This window comes from Ochotona curzoniae, unplaced genomic scaffold, assembly GCF_017591425.1.
Source record: "Ochotona curzoniae isolate NIBS_2020 unplaced genomic scaffold, NIBS_Ocur_1.0 contig_3819, whole genome shotgun sequence".
NCBI lineage: Eukaryota > Metazoa > Chordata > Mammalia > Lagomorpha > Ochotonidae > Ochotona > Ochotona curzoniae.
The window spans coordinates 15,770,985-15,786,770 of record NW_024466004.1 but is presented as its reverse complement, the minus strand read 5'-3'; the positions used below and the strand labels follow the sequence as shown (position 1 = coordinate 15,786,770).

General features: G+C 40.0%; 1 protein-coding gene across 1 annotated transcript; it reads right to left on the bottom strand.

Moving 5' to 3' along the window:
* Positions 1-2,173: 2,173 nt before the first annotated feature.
* On the bottom strand, positions 2,174-14,517 carry LOC121158667 (glutathione S-transferase Yc-like). Its single transcript, XM_040983537.1, has 7 exons — positions 14,423-14,517; positions 10,420-10,527; positions 9,779-9,830; positions 8,461-8,593; positions 6,178-6,319; positions 3,508-3,639; positions 2,174-2,550 (listed from the first exon to the last, which is right to left on the bottom strand). The coding sequence occupies exons 2-7, from the start codon at positions 10,504-10,506 to the stop codon at positions 2,431-2,433; spliced, it is 666 nt and encodes a 221-aa protein (XP_040839471.1). The 5' UTR covers positions 10,507-10,527; positions 14,423-14,517; the 3' UTR covers positions 2,174-2,430.
* Positions 14,518-15,786: the final 1,269 nt, after the last annotated feature.

Below are 15,786 nucleotides of genomic sequence, written 5' to 3'. Positions count from 1 at the left end.
CTTGATTCTCCTGCTGGCTCTTTTATTCATAGTGGATAGAAGGCAATAGAGTGTGGTGCCCCAGATTCCAGGGATTTGAAGCATTTCACTCAGGACTCAAGTGCCAACTGAATCAATGCTATAAAGTTTGAGGAATAACCTTCTGGATGTGATGGTACTGATTGACTGAAGACAAAGACTTATGTGAAACTATTGGTTGTTGCTCATAAAATTTAAGCATTTTGTCAGTAACATGACATTCTAGATTTTTGCTCAAGAAAAATGAAAATACTTCCTATCTGATTTGGGGACAGAAATGTACTTGGCAGCCATATCCATCATTTTCCAATGGTAAAGATAATCAAATTACCATATAGAGATGAACTGATGGATAAACCACACAGTGTGATTTCCTTATGTTACTGAGGAATTTTTCTACAACCAGGGATCAATATCTGATGGGCATGATGAAACAGGTGAATTTTGGGAACTTCCCACTGCATAAAAAAAAAATTAAGCAGAAAAGCACATTGTATGAGTCACCCGTGCGGCATGAAATGCCCACAAAATTGTGTAGTAGTTAAAATGCACTAGTGTTGTCTATATCCCATGTAAGGCTGCCTGGGTTCTCCCACCCCTGGGAATTTATTCAAACAAAGGAATCATCTTCAGAGAGCATTATCTGTACCCATGTTGATAGCAGCTCAATTATCAACACCTAAGAAATGCAACCAACCCAGGTGCCCATCAAAGCATCACAGGATAAAGAAAATGCAGTATATATACATTATCTTATACTACTCTGCTTGAGAATAAATAAAACCTTTTCCTTTGAATCTAAAAGAATCCACTGGACGCCATTATGCTAGTAAAATAAGCCAGCCCCTAAAGACAAATATCAAAAGTCATGTTTTCCCTAATATGTAATGTACAGAGTGCAGAACAAATTGATCTATAGGCACAAGTGTGATACTCTGGGATTGGATTATTACATACAGCCTTTGTTAATACTCCTGAAAAATACTGAGGTTTTGTTTGTGTTGCTCTATGTTAATATTTTTTACTTGACATGTGTTCATATCTTTTTCTGCTACAATAAACAATTATGAAGTGAATTGAAAAAATAAGATTGTAAAAAAAAACTAGGAAAAAAATGGAAGGAGTTGATTGGTGGGGAATAAGGGCAAGGTATAGAATAGGATGGGATATATCACAAAACTCATAAATCTGTACTGCCATATATGTGAAAACACATCATTCAATCAATAAGTCACTGTGTGTTTTAGAAGCATTTAACATTTTTCTAAATGCTGTCAGTCATGCTGTGGTGACATAGGGAATCTGCCCTAGGACTGGTACATTATTTTGCCTCCTATGTGAAAAATGTCAATAACCCTTTTATCCACAGAGGACTCTTTGTGTCCAAATTTTTGTTTAAACAAAACCATATCCTCTGAAGATGGAACCAATTAGAGTGACATCTCGATAAACCAAGGCAGGTACCTGACACCAGACACCAGGAGCAGACCCGGAAGGATCCTTCCCTGCAGCTACAGAGAGAATATGGTCCTGCTCATGCTTCACCTTTGTGCTTACAGCCTAAAGAACTGTGTGGCAATGAATGCCTACTGCCTTTAGCCATAACATCACGGTAATTTGTGTGGCAGCACCAGGAAAATTACACGAACCGTATGCATGGATTTAGTTACAGCTGGCTGTGTTAGTGTTTTTACCCCATGAGAGCAAGACTGAGTTTGGCTTACTCATCATTTTTTACCCACACATGAAACACCGAATGTTTCATCTTAGATATAAATTTAATGGTTACCTAAATAAACAGGAGAAAGATTAATTACCTGAATGGAAATGGTGCTTTAAATAAAATTATTATGTTTGTGTGTGGGGGGGGGACAGCAAAGTACAAAGCGAAAGGCTATTTTTGCATAAATCGCAGTATCAGTCACAGATTTCTAATTACTGCATTTTAGCAAGGGATGTGGTAGGCATTATATGAGCTAGGTGTTCACTTCTCCACTGAAAACTTTTGCGTTTGTCAGAACGCTGAGAGAACGCTGTTCTTTCTTCATTTGTTTGTGTCTCCCCCCCCCCCCCCGCAATATCCTGGGCACCAGAAATGAGTGTAACTACTCCTAATTCATTCATCTTAGCTCCCCAGAAATCATAGTTCAGACTCTAAGTAACTTTTTTTCTTTTATTTAAGATAAAAGGCACATATATTTAGAGCTTCTCATGACTTCATGCTTATGAAAAACCAAGCAGAAAGCATCGTAACTAAACCTATATATTTGGTTTTCAACTGAACTAACAGACACATATTTAAAAATTGTTTATTTCTTACAAGAATTAGGATTAGCATTTATTTAAAGCACTTCATTATTTCTGGTGGTTAGAGCTGGTCTTGCATGTGCTTAACATTTATGTCTTATCAATTTAAAAGAAAATCTTCTTTGCTTCTTCTATGCATTTCTTGTCCACAGGCGGCTTCCTCTGGCTGCCAGGCTGCAGGAACTTCTTCACAGTGGGAAGGCTGCTGACTCTGGTCTTGAGGGCCTGCAAGGCACAGATCATAGCTTCAGGGAGGAGCAAAGAGCACCCATCCCTGGACCCTCCTAGACAAAGACCAACTGGGTCTCCTCCATCAGCACCAGCCTGGAGGCTGGGCAGCAGACACCAGTGAGCATGCAAATGGAGAGCTGGTGATTACAGCACGGGGGCATTCCCCAAAGACATTGCTAGGACTTTCTGGAGTGCTAATCTCTCTTCCAACTATGCATCAACCTAGACTATTTGTTCTTTTCAACACAAGGGGGTTTCAAAGAGTTCATGAAATACTGAAATTAGACATTTATTTCGTATTTGAAATGAAGGGTGAAGTCATTTTTTTGTACTATGTGATTCCTATGAACTTTGTGAAGAACCCTCATTCAAGAAAGACAACATGACTGTCAGCTAGGCAGACCCAGGGGGATCCAAGCCGGAGAACTGAGACATGGGAATATAGAGTGGGAAATGGAGGAAGTGTTCAAGGCTAACCAAGAGGCAGCCACAACCAAGTTCCATATAGAGCCAAAGGCAAGAGCTGAAGGATGGGGATGGGAACAAAACTATAGAGAGAAAAACAGAAAATCTGACCAAGCATGATCCAAGAAGGCAAGGAGATCACATGGGAAGACATTCGCTCTGAGGGACTTAGTGTGAAAAAAATGAGGATACACAAGATGAGGGAGTTAAGGAAAAACAGAGCCTCATGGGAGACAGGATTGGAAAGAGAGTTGCTGGGCCCTGGTCATTCTCTGTAAAAAAGTAGAAGGTTCTTCATTAATGACAGTCATCATGAATATCATGGAAAACAACTCTTTTTGCCTCATTATCAGTGCCTAGAAGCTGCTTTAGAGACCTGGGGTGGCAGTAATGAAGGCTGGAGTGGGGGTCAGATTTTCAACCCAAGACACCAGATGTTAGATGAGAGTTGAAATCTGCCACAAGAAAAGCCATGCAGTAGGTCACCTGAAGCAGAGGGAAGCTGGCGATGGCACTGGGGTCCAGCTCCTCCACATGGTATAGAAGTTCCACCAGAAGAATGTCAGCCTTACTCAGCTTGTTGCCTACAAGGTAGTCTTGTCCATGGCTCTTCAACACCTGGTGAATTAAGGGAATGACATCGTGGTCACAGGCACAGTGAGGCTGGGCCCTTCTCCTCTCGGAGCCCCTCCAGATTCTCCCATTTCCTCTGCTCCTCTGGTGGGTATCGAGATGCAGACCTTTCTCCAGGACCCTGGATCCTGAGCAACGGACATTGCTCATTCAGTGAAAGCCCACGTTCCCCTTTCACTCTCCCCCTCACTGTGTGGTGAAGGCATTACACTTGCACCTTCCCTGTGCGAAGGGCTTAGTTCCTGCTGCCCATGTTCCTGCCTGCCCTGTTCCACAACTCTTCTCTCCCTCATGGAGAGACTTTTCAGACTCCACAGATATCTTTTGTTAGTTTATATCTTGGGATTGAAAAAAACCTGTGTGAACTTGAGTTCTTCCTCTTTGAAAGATTGACTTTTTTCATCATCTATTTTCATTTGAAAGGGATGATTCACTATCATTTACTATGATATGCTATGATTTCTACTTGTATATTTATTTTATTTGTTTTTAAAAAATATTTATTTTATTTTTTTATTGGAAAGGCAGATATACAGAGAGGAAGATCTTCCATCCGATGGTTCAATCCCCAAGTGGCTGCAACGGCTGGTGCTGAGCCAGTCCGAAGCCAGGAGCCTCTCCCAGGTCTCCCACGTGGGTGCAGGGTCCTAAGGCTTTGGGCCTTCCTCGACTACTTTCCCAGGCCACAAGCTGGGGGCTGGATGGAAGGTGGGGCCGCTGGGGTTAGAACCGGCGCCCATATGAGATTCCAGCGCGTGCAACGCGAGGACCTTAACTACTATGCCATCACGCCGGGCCCTACTTATATATTTATACAGAAAGGAGAGACAGAAAGAAAGATCTTCCATCTGCTGGTTTACTCCCCAAATGGTCGCAACAGCTGAAGCTGAGCTGATCTGAAGTCAGGACTCAGGAGCCTCTTCCACGTTTCTCAGTTGGGTGCAGGGTTTTAAAGATGTGGGCCGTCAACTACTGCTTACTCAGGCCTTGAGTGAGCAGCTGGATGGGAAGTGGAGTTTCCAGGCATGAACTGTCACCCAGCTATTGGAGGTAAGGGATTAGCCAGCTGATTTATTGCACCAGCCCCACAGCATTAACTCTTCAAATGGAGTATACTGAAATTTTCTGATAAAGAATACACAGTGAACTACACAGATGAATGAAACTTATTTTAAAAGAATTAATTTTACTGTGATGGAGAGAATAGGAAATGTGAACACACGGACCAGATCAAACATAACATCTTCATTTTTCTGTCTTGTGGGGTCTTTGTGTTCATTTCTTCTAATATTTCTGAATACATTCAATGCTTCATAACCCAAATTTGATTTATATTTGATGTTGTTGAAAATCTCCCAGAAACACTGAATTCATAATGAGTACAAGATACAAATAGTATTGCCAGCAAAATACAGTATTTTCATATAAACCCTCTAAGACTCTGTATGCATAAAGTTGTATGAAGTTATTTGATACAGAAACAGGGACCGTTGTGTGCTGTACTGTAATCTGCTCTGTTTACTTATGAACTTGAGGCTTTCTGATATCATAGTTCACTAATACTAAGCTCTGACAACTGGAAAGTTTGTCTCTGTGTGTATGTGCTCTGCACTGTTAATGTTAGAGGGGTGCCTTATCCGTAAATCTGCTTTACCCCTTACAATTGTGTTTTTGAATCATTACATTTATTCAACAGAATTTCAAGTAAGGTATGATCTCACAATCTTCCCCTTTGACTGTCAAGAAGGGTCTTGATGGAGAAAGATATTAATTTATAATAATGACACTTTATTTCCTGTCCTGCCATCCCTTTCCTCAAATATCTGAGAACCATATCACCAAATTCTGTAGATTACAGTCTCGTAACATCAACTTGTGCATCTCTTCCCCTGCCCTCCACTACTGCCCCTGTTTGGATCCACATCATCTGCCCATGAACTCAGCAGTGTCCTCCTGACAGACTGCGCTCCTGTCTCCTTGCACATGCACCGATGTTTTTTTTTTTTTTTCCAGAAGTTGGGCTTCTACGTGATCTACAACAATCTCCAGTAGGATTTGATTCCTACAGATCATATTCTAAAAATGCCTTTGAAATTCTGTGCAATTGATAATCTAAGTCAGATTTTAGTGACTAAAATCTCCCTATACCTACAAAATCATATCATGGAAAAAAATAATAGTGTATACAAATTTCTGAAGAAAATTAATTAAACTGATCAATTGTTTTTCAAGTCTATTTTCATACAGTTCCTTGAGCATTCATGTGCTCAATTACCACTCAGGAAGGCCCCGTGGCAGTGAAGCTCAGTGCCCCTGAAAAGCCAGGCCTACTGTTTCTCTGTTTTCTATTGTGATCAACTGAATGTCTGAGCCCCAATAAATCATCTGCTGAGATCCTTGCACATCGCCCCCCACAAGACCAAGGCATATCAACAGTTGGGGTGAAGCCATTCAGTTCATGGCATTGTCACTGTATTAGCCCACAGCCTTAGTGCCCCTAAAAGTGAAAGAGCTTCCACCTACCTTTTCAAAGGCAGGAAAATACCGGGTTTTTGCTTTTTCTTTGATCTGAGGAATGGTTATCTCTGGTTCTCCAAGTTCAAAGAATGCATTATTAAGAATCATTTCATTCAAATCTGCCATGCCTTCTGTATACATATCAATCCTGAAAGACAAAAACAGTCAAATTATCAAATACTTTCTGTTTTAGACTTTATAACTTAACGACTTCTCTTGATTGGAGTATGGAGGCATCACAGGAATGCAATTCATTTCTGTGATGGCCTTTGATATATCAGTCATCATACTGTGATTTTTACTTATATATCTATACTTATTTCTGAGAATAAACAAAGTGGGAAATATACACCTTTAGTTTTTGTAATATCTATGACCAAATGCAGTGACAATGATTGCTAGTTATCTGCTTAGAGTGAAATGACAGCATTTGTTGGATCCCGGCATGTGACCACTGGTGCCACAAGTATGGTGTGTATCCTTGCTGTGCTGTGCCCAGTACACAAGCATAGCATGGCTCTTTTAGCCAATGATAAGGCAGCCAATTCATTTCATGAGAAAGTCTCCATCATCATCATCTCACATGTGGTCGTCTCCCTCTTTTTTCCTATTTACATATCCCAAATAATTTTTATGCCAACTACTAGAAATTCTCCTACTTACGTCTGATGAAAATGGTTTCACAGTGTGTTCCAATTCCAGTCATATTTGCATTTCTTGAGACCTCACCTAAAATATTCCTTAATGCAGTACATTTCTGTGCACACTTACAACAAAGGCATATGACATGAGCTCTTCTTTCCTTTCTTTGAAAAAGCTCTTAAAATGCTTTTTAAAAATAGTAGGTTTATAATCTAGTCATATACCATAAATGACTGCACTGTAAAGATTTTAGTACATTCACAGGATTCTGAAATTGTTATCATTCCATTATTCCAGAACATGTTTCTCACTTTTTCTAAAAAAAACATGTAGATTAAGGTAACAACTTCCCAGTTTCCCTTCCTACATCACTAGATAGTGTTTTAGTTGTTGTTTAGCTTCCTTTTATGTCTTAATAATCTTAAACTACATTTGTATTATAGCACCCTTCATTACTCCATTACTTCTTCAAGGCAAATAAGATTCCAGTGTATGAAAACAGCACACTTTGCACTTTGCTTATTCATGCATCTATCGATGAATATTTGGTCTATTTTCACTTTCTGAATATGATGCTAATGCTACTAAACATTTATGTTCAAGTATTAGGATGTACTTCCATTTCTTTTTAGTGAAAACCTAATAGAATTGCTATGTCATTGATTATTCTCTAACTTTTTGAGAACTTGCCATGGCTGAATACTTTACATTTGTAATTAGGTAGTACCATTGTACCAAGGAAGACATCCAACCCTTAGGGTTACTGACTCTAGTTTCTTATTCTTATAGGAAGTCATCATATAACAGCAGAATATTCAACACCGCTCTCCACTAATCCTTACCTAAGAAATACATATATATATATATATATTTACTGGCATTTATTTCTAATAACCATGTAAGAAGTAGACAAATGGCTCACATTTTTGTTCTAACCATGACAAAATACACAGCTAGTGTCAAAATCGTTAAACAACATGATGTGTCAATGTCTGTGATCAATGACCCAAAAAATAGGATTTATATCTGTGCTTTACTGTATCCTGTGCCAAAACATAGCATGACTCATGATTCAAGACCTTCTACTTTATTATAATATAATATAATATAATATAATATAATATAATATAATATAATATAATATAATATAATATAATATAATATAATATAATATAATATAATATAATATAATATAATATAATATAATATATATTACTATATAATAAATATATAATAATTTCAAGATCCACCATTCTTTATTTCCTGGGAATTAAGAATTAGATCCTTTGGATTCTTCTTTTCTCAGGTGTTCATCTTTTACAGTCACTAAAGTCCCCTGTCTTAAACTGCTGGTTATATAGCCTGCCCTCTGGAAGTACTTGAAAAGAATATTCCCTCACCTTCAAAATTCAGAGTTTATCACTGTTACAAAATCTCTGATACAGTAACCTGCATCTTCTATCCCCAAAGTCACCTAAATCCATCTACAATCATTCTGTTCATCTCCACAGGACTCTGCACTCTCAGTCCTAATGGATGCCCAAGACTCAGACAGATCCTGCTCGCCTGACAGACATAGTCAGACACAGCAAAACCCACATCAACCTTTTCTTATCTTCAGATGTAAGAAGAGAAAATATACCGTACAGGGCTCTCTCTTTTATGTCTTTTCCGTAGAGGTTGTATTTGTTGGCGATGTAGTTGAGAATGGCTCTGGACTGCACCAGCTTCATTCCATCAATCTCAACCATGGGCACTTGCTGGAACATCAATGATCCATCTTTTGGAAAAAGAAAAGGAAAAAAAGTGAAATGACCATGGATTTTCATTCTTTCAAGAAAGAAGTATGTTTGTTGAAATGGACAAGTTAATGAAATGTGAGAATAATTTTCTCATTCATTTTCAAGAACCTTTAATTTTTTCTTCTTACAGTCCCACTTTTTAAATTAATTCTTTTTGCTTTTATACTATTATTTCAGAAGGTTTTTTTAGATTTTATTTGTTGTTATTGAAAAGGCAGATATACAGAGATGAGGAGAGTGAGAGGAAGATCTTCCATCCTATGGTTTATTCTCCAAGCAGCTGCAATGGCTGAAGCTCATCCAATCTGAAGCCAGGAGCCCAGAGCTTCTTCCAGGTCTCTCATGTGGGTGCAGGGTCCTAAGGCTTTGGACCATTCTCGACTGCTTTCCCAGGCCACAAGCAGGGAGCTGGATGGGACGTGGTGCAGCCAGGTATGAACCTGCAGCCATAAGGGATACCAGTGCATGCAAAGCGAGGACTTTAGCTGCTAGGCTATTGTCCTGGGCCCCCAAAATATTTCTATTTCCTATACAGATACACTATGGGTCCTTGTTCTTTTCTGTATTTAATTAACCTTTATGCTGATTTTAGGGATAAATTTAGAGATGCTAAAGCAAGGAGTAATTTGCATATTTCTTAAAATTGAAAGTTCCCAGAAACTTCATGACATCATCTGGAGCACAGATGGGGATTTCCTATAGGCTCTTCAGTGTGCTCTTCAATAAACACCACTTGTTACTTCCAAGTCTAAAATATACAAGGTCAACCTTAGAAAATATGAAGGAATAAGGAACTCACATTTATTGCTAAAGTTCCCTTTATACAATTCATGCTCCTGTGTGTCTTTGGGCATAAGGGACAGCATCTGAAACTGAGCTGAAAGTAACTCATTCCTGGTGCAGAAAGCATCACAAAGCTGGCAGAGGGCATTGCCAGGACCATGAAGGAGTAAGAAGGATTACTTTAGAACATACTCAGAGATATCTAGATACTTCCCCCTTACGTCATGTTGCCATGCCAGCTCAAGTTCTATCCCTTTCACTTTCCAGTCTTGTTCCTTGTCTGTCCCCAAATATCACTCTACAAACACCTAAACACATTATGTGGCATGTATCTTTCTGCTTGATACCCTCAGTAAAGTTCTTCAGATGCTTATTCTTACCATTTCTTAACTTTTCCAAGTCTTCTCGAGTTTTCATATGTATCTCTTCAAACTGGCAATAGAAACAGTACAAGACAGCTTTTTAGTTCACTCCACAGCATTATTAATTTTTAACTTCAGTAGCCCTGTCGGATGTTACATTGGGCAGAGCGGTATGCCAGCCTGAGGCAGAGTGAGAGTGAGTCTGTGATGGATCATCCAGGCCTTATCCCTCAGGAATGTCAGGAATGCCCTACAGGAACCACTCAGCTCTTGTCTCAGACCACCAGGTTGAGTACCCTGCACTACAGGTCACTTCTCACATGCATAAGCCGAGGAGCTGCTGCCTTCTCCAATCTCCTGTGCCTAAGACATGTAAAAGCCAGTGCTTTATACCCTAGGCTGTCATTTCCCTCATGTGGTCACGATCCCATGGGTAAGTGGTCCCACGCCATCTCCTGCTAGGGGTATTTTATTATGAAAATTCCTATTACATATGAATAGAAAAGTGAGTATTCTCATTATCAAGCTATGAAACAACTGTCTTCCCCCTTAATAATTTTTCTAATCATTTAACAAGACACATCTCCAAGCTTATGTGAGAAGAGTATCTGATATAGTTCATTTTATGTCACCTTCAGATGACTTCACTAGGGACCTACCTCTACTCCAACTGCAGCCAAGAGCCACCTGATAGATTCCATCCTGCCCCGCGCATCAAAGTAGTGAAGCTTGGGCTTGTCTGCCATGATATTAGGCTCCTGATTTCCCTAAACATGAATAAATCAGCAAATGAGCAAATGAGATACAGAATAAAAAATACATAGCTGCTATTCGATTATGTATCACAAAAATATCTTCCTTCACTTTATATTTTAAACATTTTTTTTATTAAAAGCAGAGAGACAGAATGGAAGGAACCAGGGAGAAAAGAGGAAGAGATGGAGGTGGAAGAAAAGGAAGATTAGAGAGAGCGAGAGGAAGAAGGAGAGAGAAATGAAGACTATTCTATTCTGATTCCCACAATGTCAGTGATTGAGCTACACTGAAGCTCAGAGCATGATCTTAATCTTAGTTTATTTTGCAGGTGGAAAAAAATTCAGCTGCTTGAGTCCTCAACAGCTTCCTCAAAGGATCAGCAACAAAAGAAAGCCAAGATCAAGCATACAGCCTTAAATAATACAAGACTCTAGTATGGGACAAAGCATTCCTAGTAGTATCTTAGCCACAACATCAAACTCTTACTGCAGGATGTGACTTCTTTTTTTTTTTTAAAGATTTATTTTTATTATTTTCTCATTGGAAAGGCGGATATACAGAGAGGAGAGACAGAAAGGAAGATCTTCCGTCCGATGATTCACTCCCCAAGTGAGCGCAACGGGCCGATACTATGCCGATCCGAAGCCAGGAGCCTCTTCTGGGTCTCCCACGCGGGTGCAGGGTCCCAAAGCTTTGGGCCGTCCTCTGCTGCTTTCCCGGGCCACAGGCAGGGAGCTGGAAGGGAAGCGGGGCTGCCGGGATTAGAACCGGCGCCCATATGGGATCCCGGGCGTGCAAGGCGAGGACCTTAACCACTTGCGCCACCGCGCCGGGCCCGTGCAGGATGTGACTTCTTACAGCATGTTGGGAAAGTTCCCTGCAGGCCTTTCTTAACCCAAATTATTGCCCATCAGTGGCCATCGTCATATTGCACCTAACAGATCTCTAGACATTGTTGAATTCTAATAGCTTGAATATTTACTGTTTTGTACTATCCTATAGTTTCTATCAGATTTCCTCATTTTTCTTGATTCTTTTTTTTTCACATTCAATTGTGTATTTTCAAATGGTTTTTCTTTGAGCTCATCAGTTATTTCCTTGGTTTTGTCTGCTGCGGCTTTGTGCTAATGATGGTTAGTTTTAATCTCACCTCATGTGCTTTCCAGTTGAAACACTTCTGCTTTTTTTTTTTTTTTAAGTACTTCCATCTGTATCAGATCTCTAAGAACATTGGATTCTTTGTCCATGTTCTCTAAATTTTCTTGAGTTTCCTTAAGATAACTCCTATGAAATCTTTGTCCAATCCTTTGTAAAATTTCCATCTCAGATGGTTGGTTATTTGCATCTTCTTTTGATCTTTAGATGAGGTTATGGTTCTCTGGAAATTTTGATGCTGTTAATAGCTGGTTTTTGTTTTGTTTTGTTTTGTTTTGCATTGCTTTGTCTGTGGCTGTCCTTCTAGAAAATTCAAGCAAGAAATAAGCAAGAGATTTCTTATGTTCTCTGTCACCAGATACTCCTGCTATTTTAATACTAGATGGAACCCAATTCCCTAGGTCCACTTTTGATCTGATTTTACTGACTCAGTCTTACATTACTCTGCCAAATTTAACTTGCCCCATATCTGCAACTGATGTGTTATCTAGAATAAATAGGATAAAATTTGAACGGAATGGTCCATCCACAAAGCATCTTCCAGGGTCTGGTAGATCCAGACTCTCCATCCTGTGTCCATAGGTAACCTGATATTAGAGACATCTAGAACCCCAGCCCACCAAGATGAATGCATCCTGGGAATAGGACCAAGGCTCCTTCTGCTGTGGCCTCTGGACTGCTGAGTCAGGCTCATTGCCTGGAGCCACATTTAGGAGCCATTATTGATGTTGCCTTGAACATAACACTTCCCTGCCAGTGCCATGGCATTTTCTTGGGTATAGAAACAGGTCCAGAGGTTCTCTGCAGAGACACAGGCTTGGGAAAGGGACCATTATGACCTGCTGAGAGCTACATTCTGTCAGTACAGTACTGACTCCAAATAACATCCTGTACTTCCTTACTGAATGCCCAAGATTAAAAGAAGCATGATGGAGGCATGTTTCAGCTATGCAGACAGAACCTAGGTAGATTGTTCCAACTATAACTGTCACCTTAACCGATGCAATCTTGTGGATATACACCATGCTCTCAGAGGCTGGTGGGGACACACATAAAAACAAGGCGAATTCGTCAAATACTAGTCTGTGCTTGATACCAGGACAACCTGAAAGACTGTCCACATCCACTTGCTTCAGCAACTTGGTAGAATCTGTCAGGTGAGGGACTTTGCCAACCCAGCCCTGGGTCCTATGCCACTGTCCCGTGGCCTCTTGCTTGCCCACATTTAGAGGAAAGTGATAAAGGCTTCCCTCTAGACACTCAGACTGACATCGAGCTCTGTTAACCAGAGTCAGAGGTTCTTACACAGCCTTGGGGGTGTTCACAAAACCCTACCAGAGGCCAGCAGTCACATTCAATGAAATCAGTGGTTCCTTGTGGTGTACAGATACTTGCTGGATGCTGCACAAATCTGGGCTCACTCTTGAGCACAGCTTTGAGGCTGTATGCTTCTGGGCTTTCACAGGTGCAGGTTCTTGGTGGGGTTGGCCTATGAGCTCTCAGTTTACCATGCCGAGCATCCTCTCCTGACCTCTTTGCCCACTCACTGGAGCTTCACTTTCTGTGGGTGGTGGAGGGAGGTAGGATAGCAAAGCCCACCTGGCTGAGGAAGCTCCACGTCATCTCTGCACAGGCATGTGGGACGGGGCAGGGCAGGGCTCAGCCCAACAGGATTTTTCACTGCCACTTGGCCCCGAGATTCAGTTCCACTCCATTTCCAAGCAGGAAACATCTTTATATGCCAAAGGAGTTGAGTTGTGACCCAGCACACCAGCCCCTGAATCCAAATAAGGCTATTTATTACTTATTCTAGAACATTGCTGACTCTCACATTCTTATCCTATGAACTTCCTTTTTTTCTTTTTTGAATTTTAGTAAGCTGTAGGTTTTGTTGAAACAAGTTTCATGCTCCAGTGTTTAACTACTTCTCTTATACAGAATTTCAGGGCTTTATAGATCTTCTAGTGAGGGTTCTGTCGGGGGTTATTTTCCTTTGCTTGTTGAGTAAGTGATGCCGAGACCTCTCTGTTTGCCACGACATGGGCAGGAGGTGTGAGTACAGTCACTGTACTAGGTAAGTGGAAACCAATAAAGATTCTGAATATCCTACACTGAATCAGTCAGGCCCTCACAACAAAGAATTCCTGAGCTTGTGGAAAAAGACAGCAGCAGTTCTAAGCCTGAGTCACCTATCTGTGCTTTTTAAGTTAGTCCAGGTTTGTCATAGTTTGCTAAACTCCAGAAAGAGGATGAGGCTTGCTATCTAACTAATGAAAGGCAAATTTGAATTAGAGATCAGGTCTCCTAATATTCAGCATTAATTAACCCTAGATCAGTAAATCTTTTATTTGAATATTTGCAGACTAGGTAGCATGAGAATATCAAAATTCACATAGAATGTGTAAATTACTTTTATATAAGATGGAATATTAGCATAATTCGCATTCTTTTGGCTCTGATCATGTCTCAGTTCATCTAAAATATTGCTATATCTTCACACCACATGGTATTACTTTTTACTCTATTTTTGTCTCAGGCTTTCACTTTTCTAAACTTTTATCTTTGCATTTTTGCAAAGATATAATCAATAGACAGAATAAATTGGACTGTCACTAAAATACCACTAATAGGTAGAAAGTGAGTATAAAACGATTTTTTCTTGTGCTAAGGACATATATTAAAATATTTCTCTAAATATCTAAAGAAAAATAAGTGAGAAAATGTAAGAAGTTTTTTAAGATCGGTACTCACTTCGTAAAAGACTTTGATCCTCTCAGCCTTAAGTTTAATTCCAATTCCTGCTGCGTTATGTAAGACTTGCTCAATTCAAAAAGTCCTTCCCCTTAAAGGGGGAGTTCAGTTCAGGAAAAGCCACGCCCACAGCGTCCCGGAGCAGGGAAAGACAGGAAGGAGGATAAATTGCACAACTATTTAAAGGAAAATGCTCAATTATATTTTTCTCAGGACATGTCTAATAAGTTACTTTTTAAGGTTGATGGAAAAATATTTAGGCAAATACTTCAGATAGATCTTGTTTTTTTTCTGCAGCTAAAGGGAAATAATGCTTTGGATAACTCTTTATGGGATTTTTAGGAGATGGGTAAAGAACTTAGACAAAATTGCCATTCTGACTTGGCAAAGTGGTGATGGTCTGCAAGAGTGAGCTGATTGCATGCCAGAACCCATCATTCTGATTTGCCAACTAAAATCTTGGCCACCATTACAGGTGATTCTCACATTGCCTGGTGAATGGTTTCACTAAACACTAGATGTTAACTGGAAATTCAACTTTATCTGGGTGTCCTCTGTTTTATCTCCTAAATCTAGCAGTATTTATTTCATGATTTGGTTTCCTACCTCACTCATATTAACCTTGCTAGCATAAGGCTTTGCATGTACTCCTTTTTAAATTGAAATTTAAGTCACACATTGTGCTTTCTATTTTATGTCTTGGCAAACATTGTATTGGTTTTATGTATATATTATAAGATTCCAAACTAGAATTTGATTTCTCAAGTGCAGAGCTTTTATTTAATTTGAGGCTGGTTCCCATAATTTGAGCACAACTCTAAAATAATAGGAGCTCAAGAAATGAGATGAGTTAAGATTTATTTGGATAAAAAATTCTAGCATGTGTAGCTTTACTATTGTCTAGTGCCGAAAAAAAAAAAAAAACTTCTAGCAAATACAAAGCTAGAAAGAAGAGTATTCCTCAAGTGATTTTGTGCTGAAGACATGAAGACATGGGTGCTTTATTTCCCTAGCTGCATGGCTGTAACCAGGGTAACTTGGGCCTGGTCAGGCATGAAGCTTGGAACCCTAGCTCCTAGTCTGGGGTTGAGGCTTGGGAATTTTCTCTATCCACAGACACAATGCTGTGGGCAGATTTCAAGTAGATTCAGGCTTTAGACTCATAATCTTGGCTCCCTCCATTACCATAATGCTGTGTGAAGACCTCAAGTGTGGGGAGCTGTGCAGTTGGGTCAGATGGCATGTGTGTGTGATGAGCACTGCTCCTCGGTTAGCAAGGCTACGAGGAGTTTCTGACTGCATGGCAAGGCCCGGGCGGAATGTCTCCAGTCACCTTATTGCTGCCTCACCCCATTGTATGGACA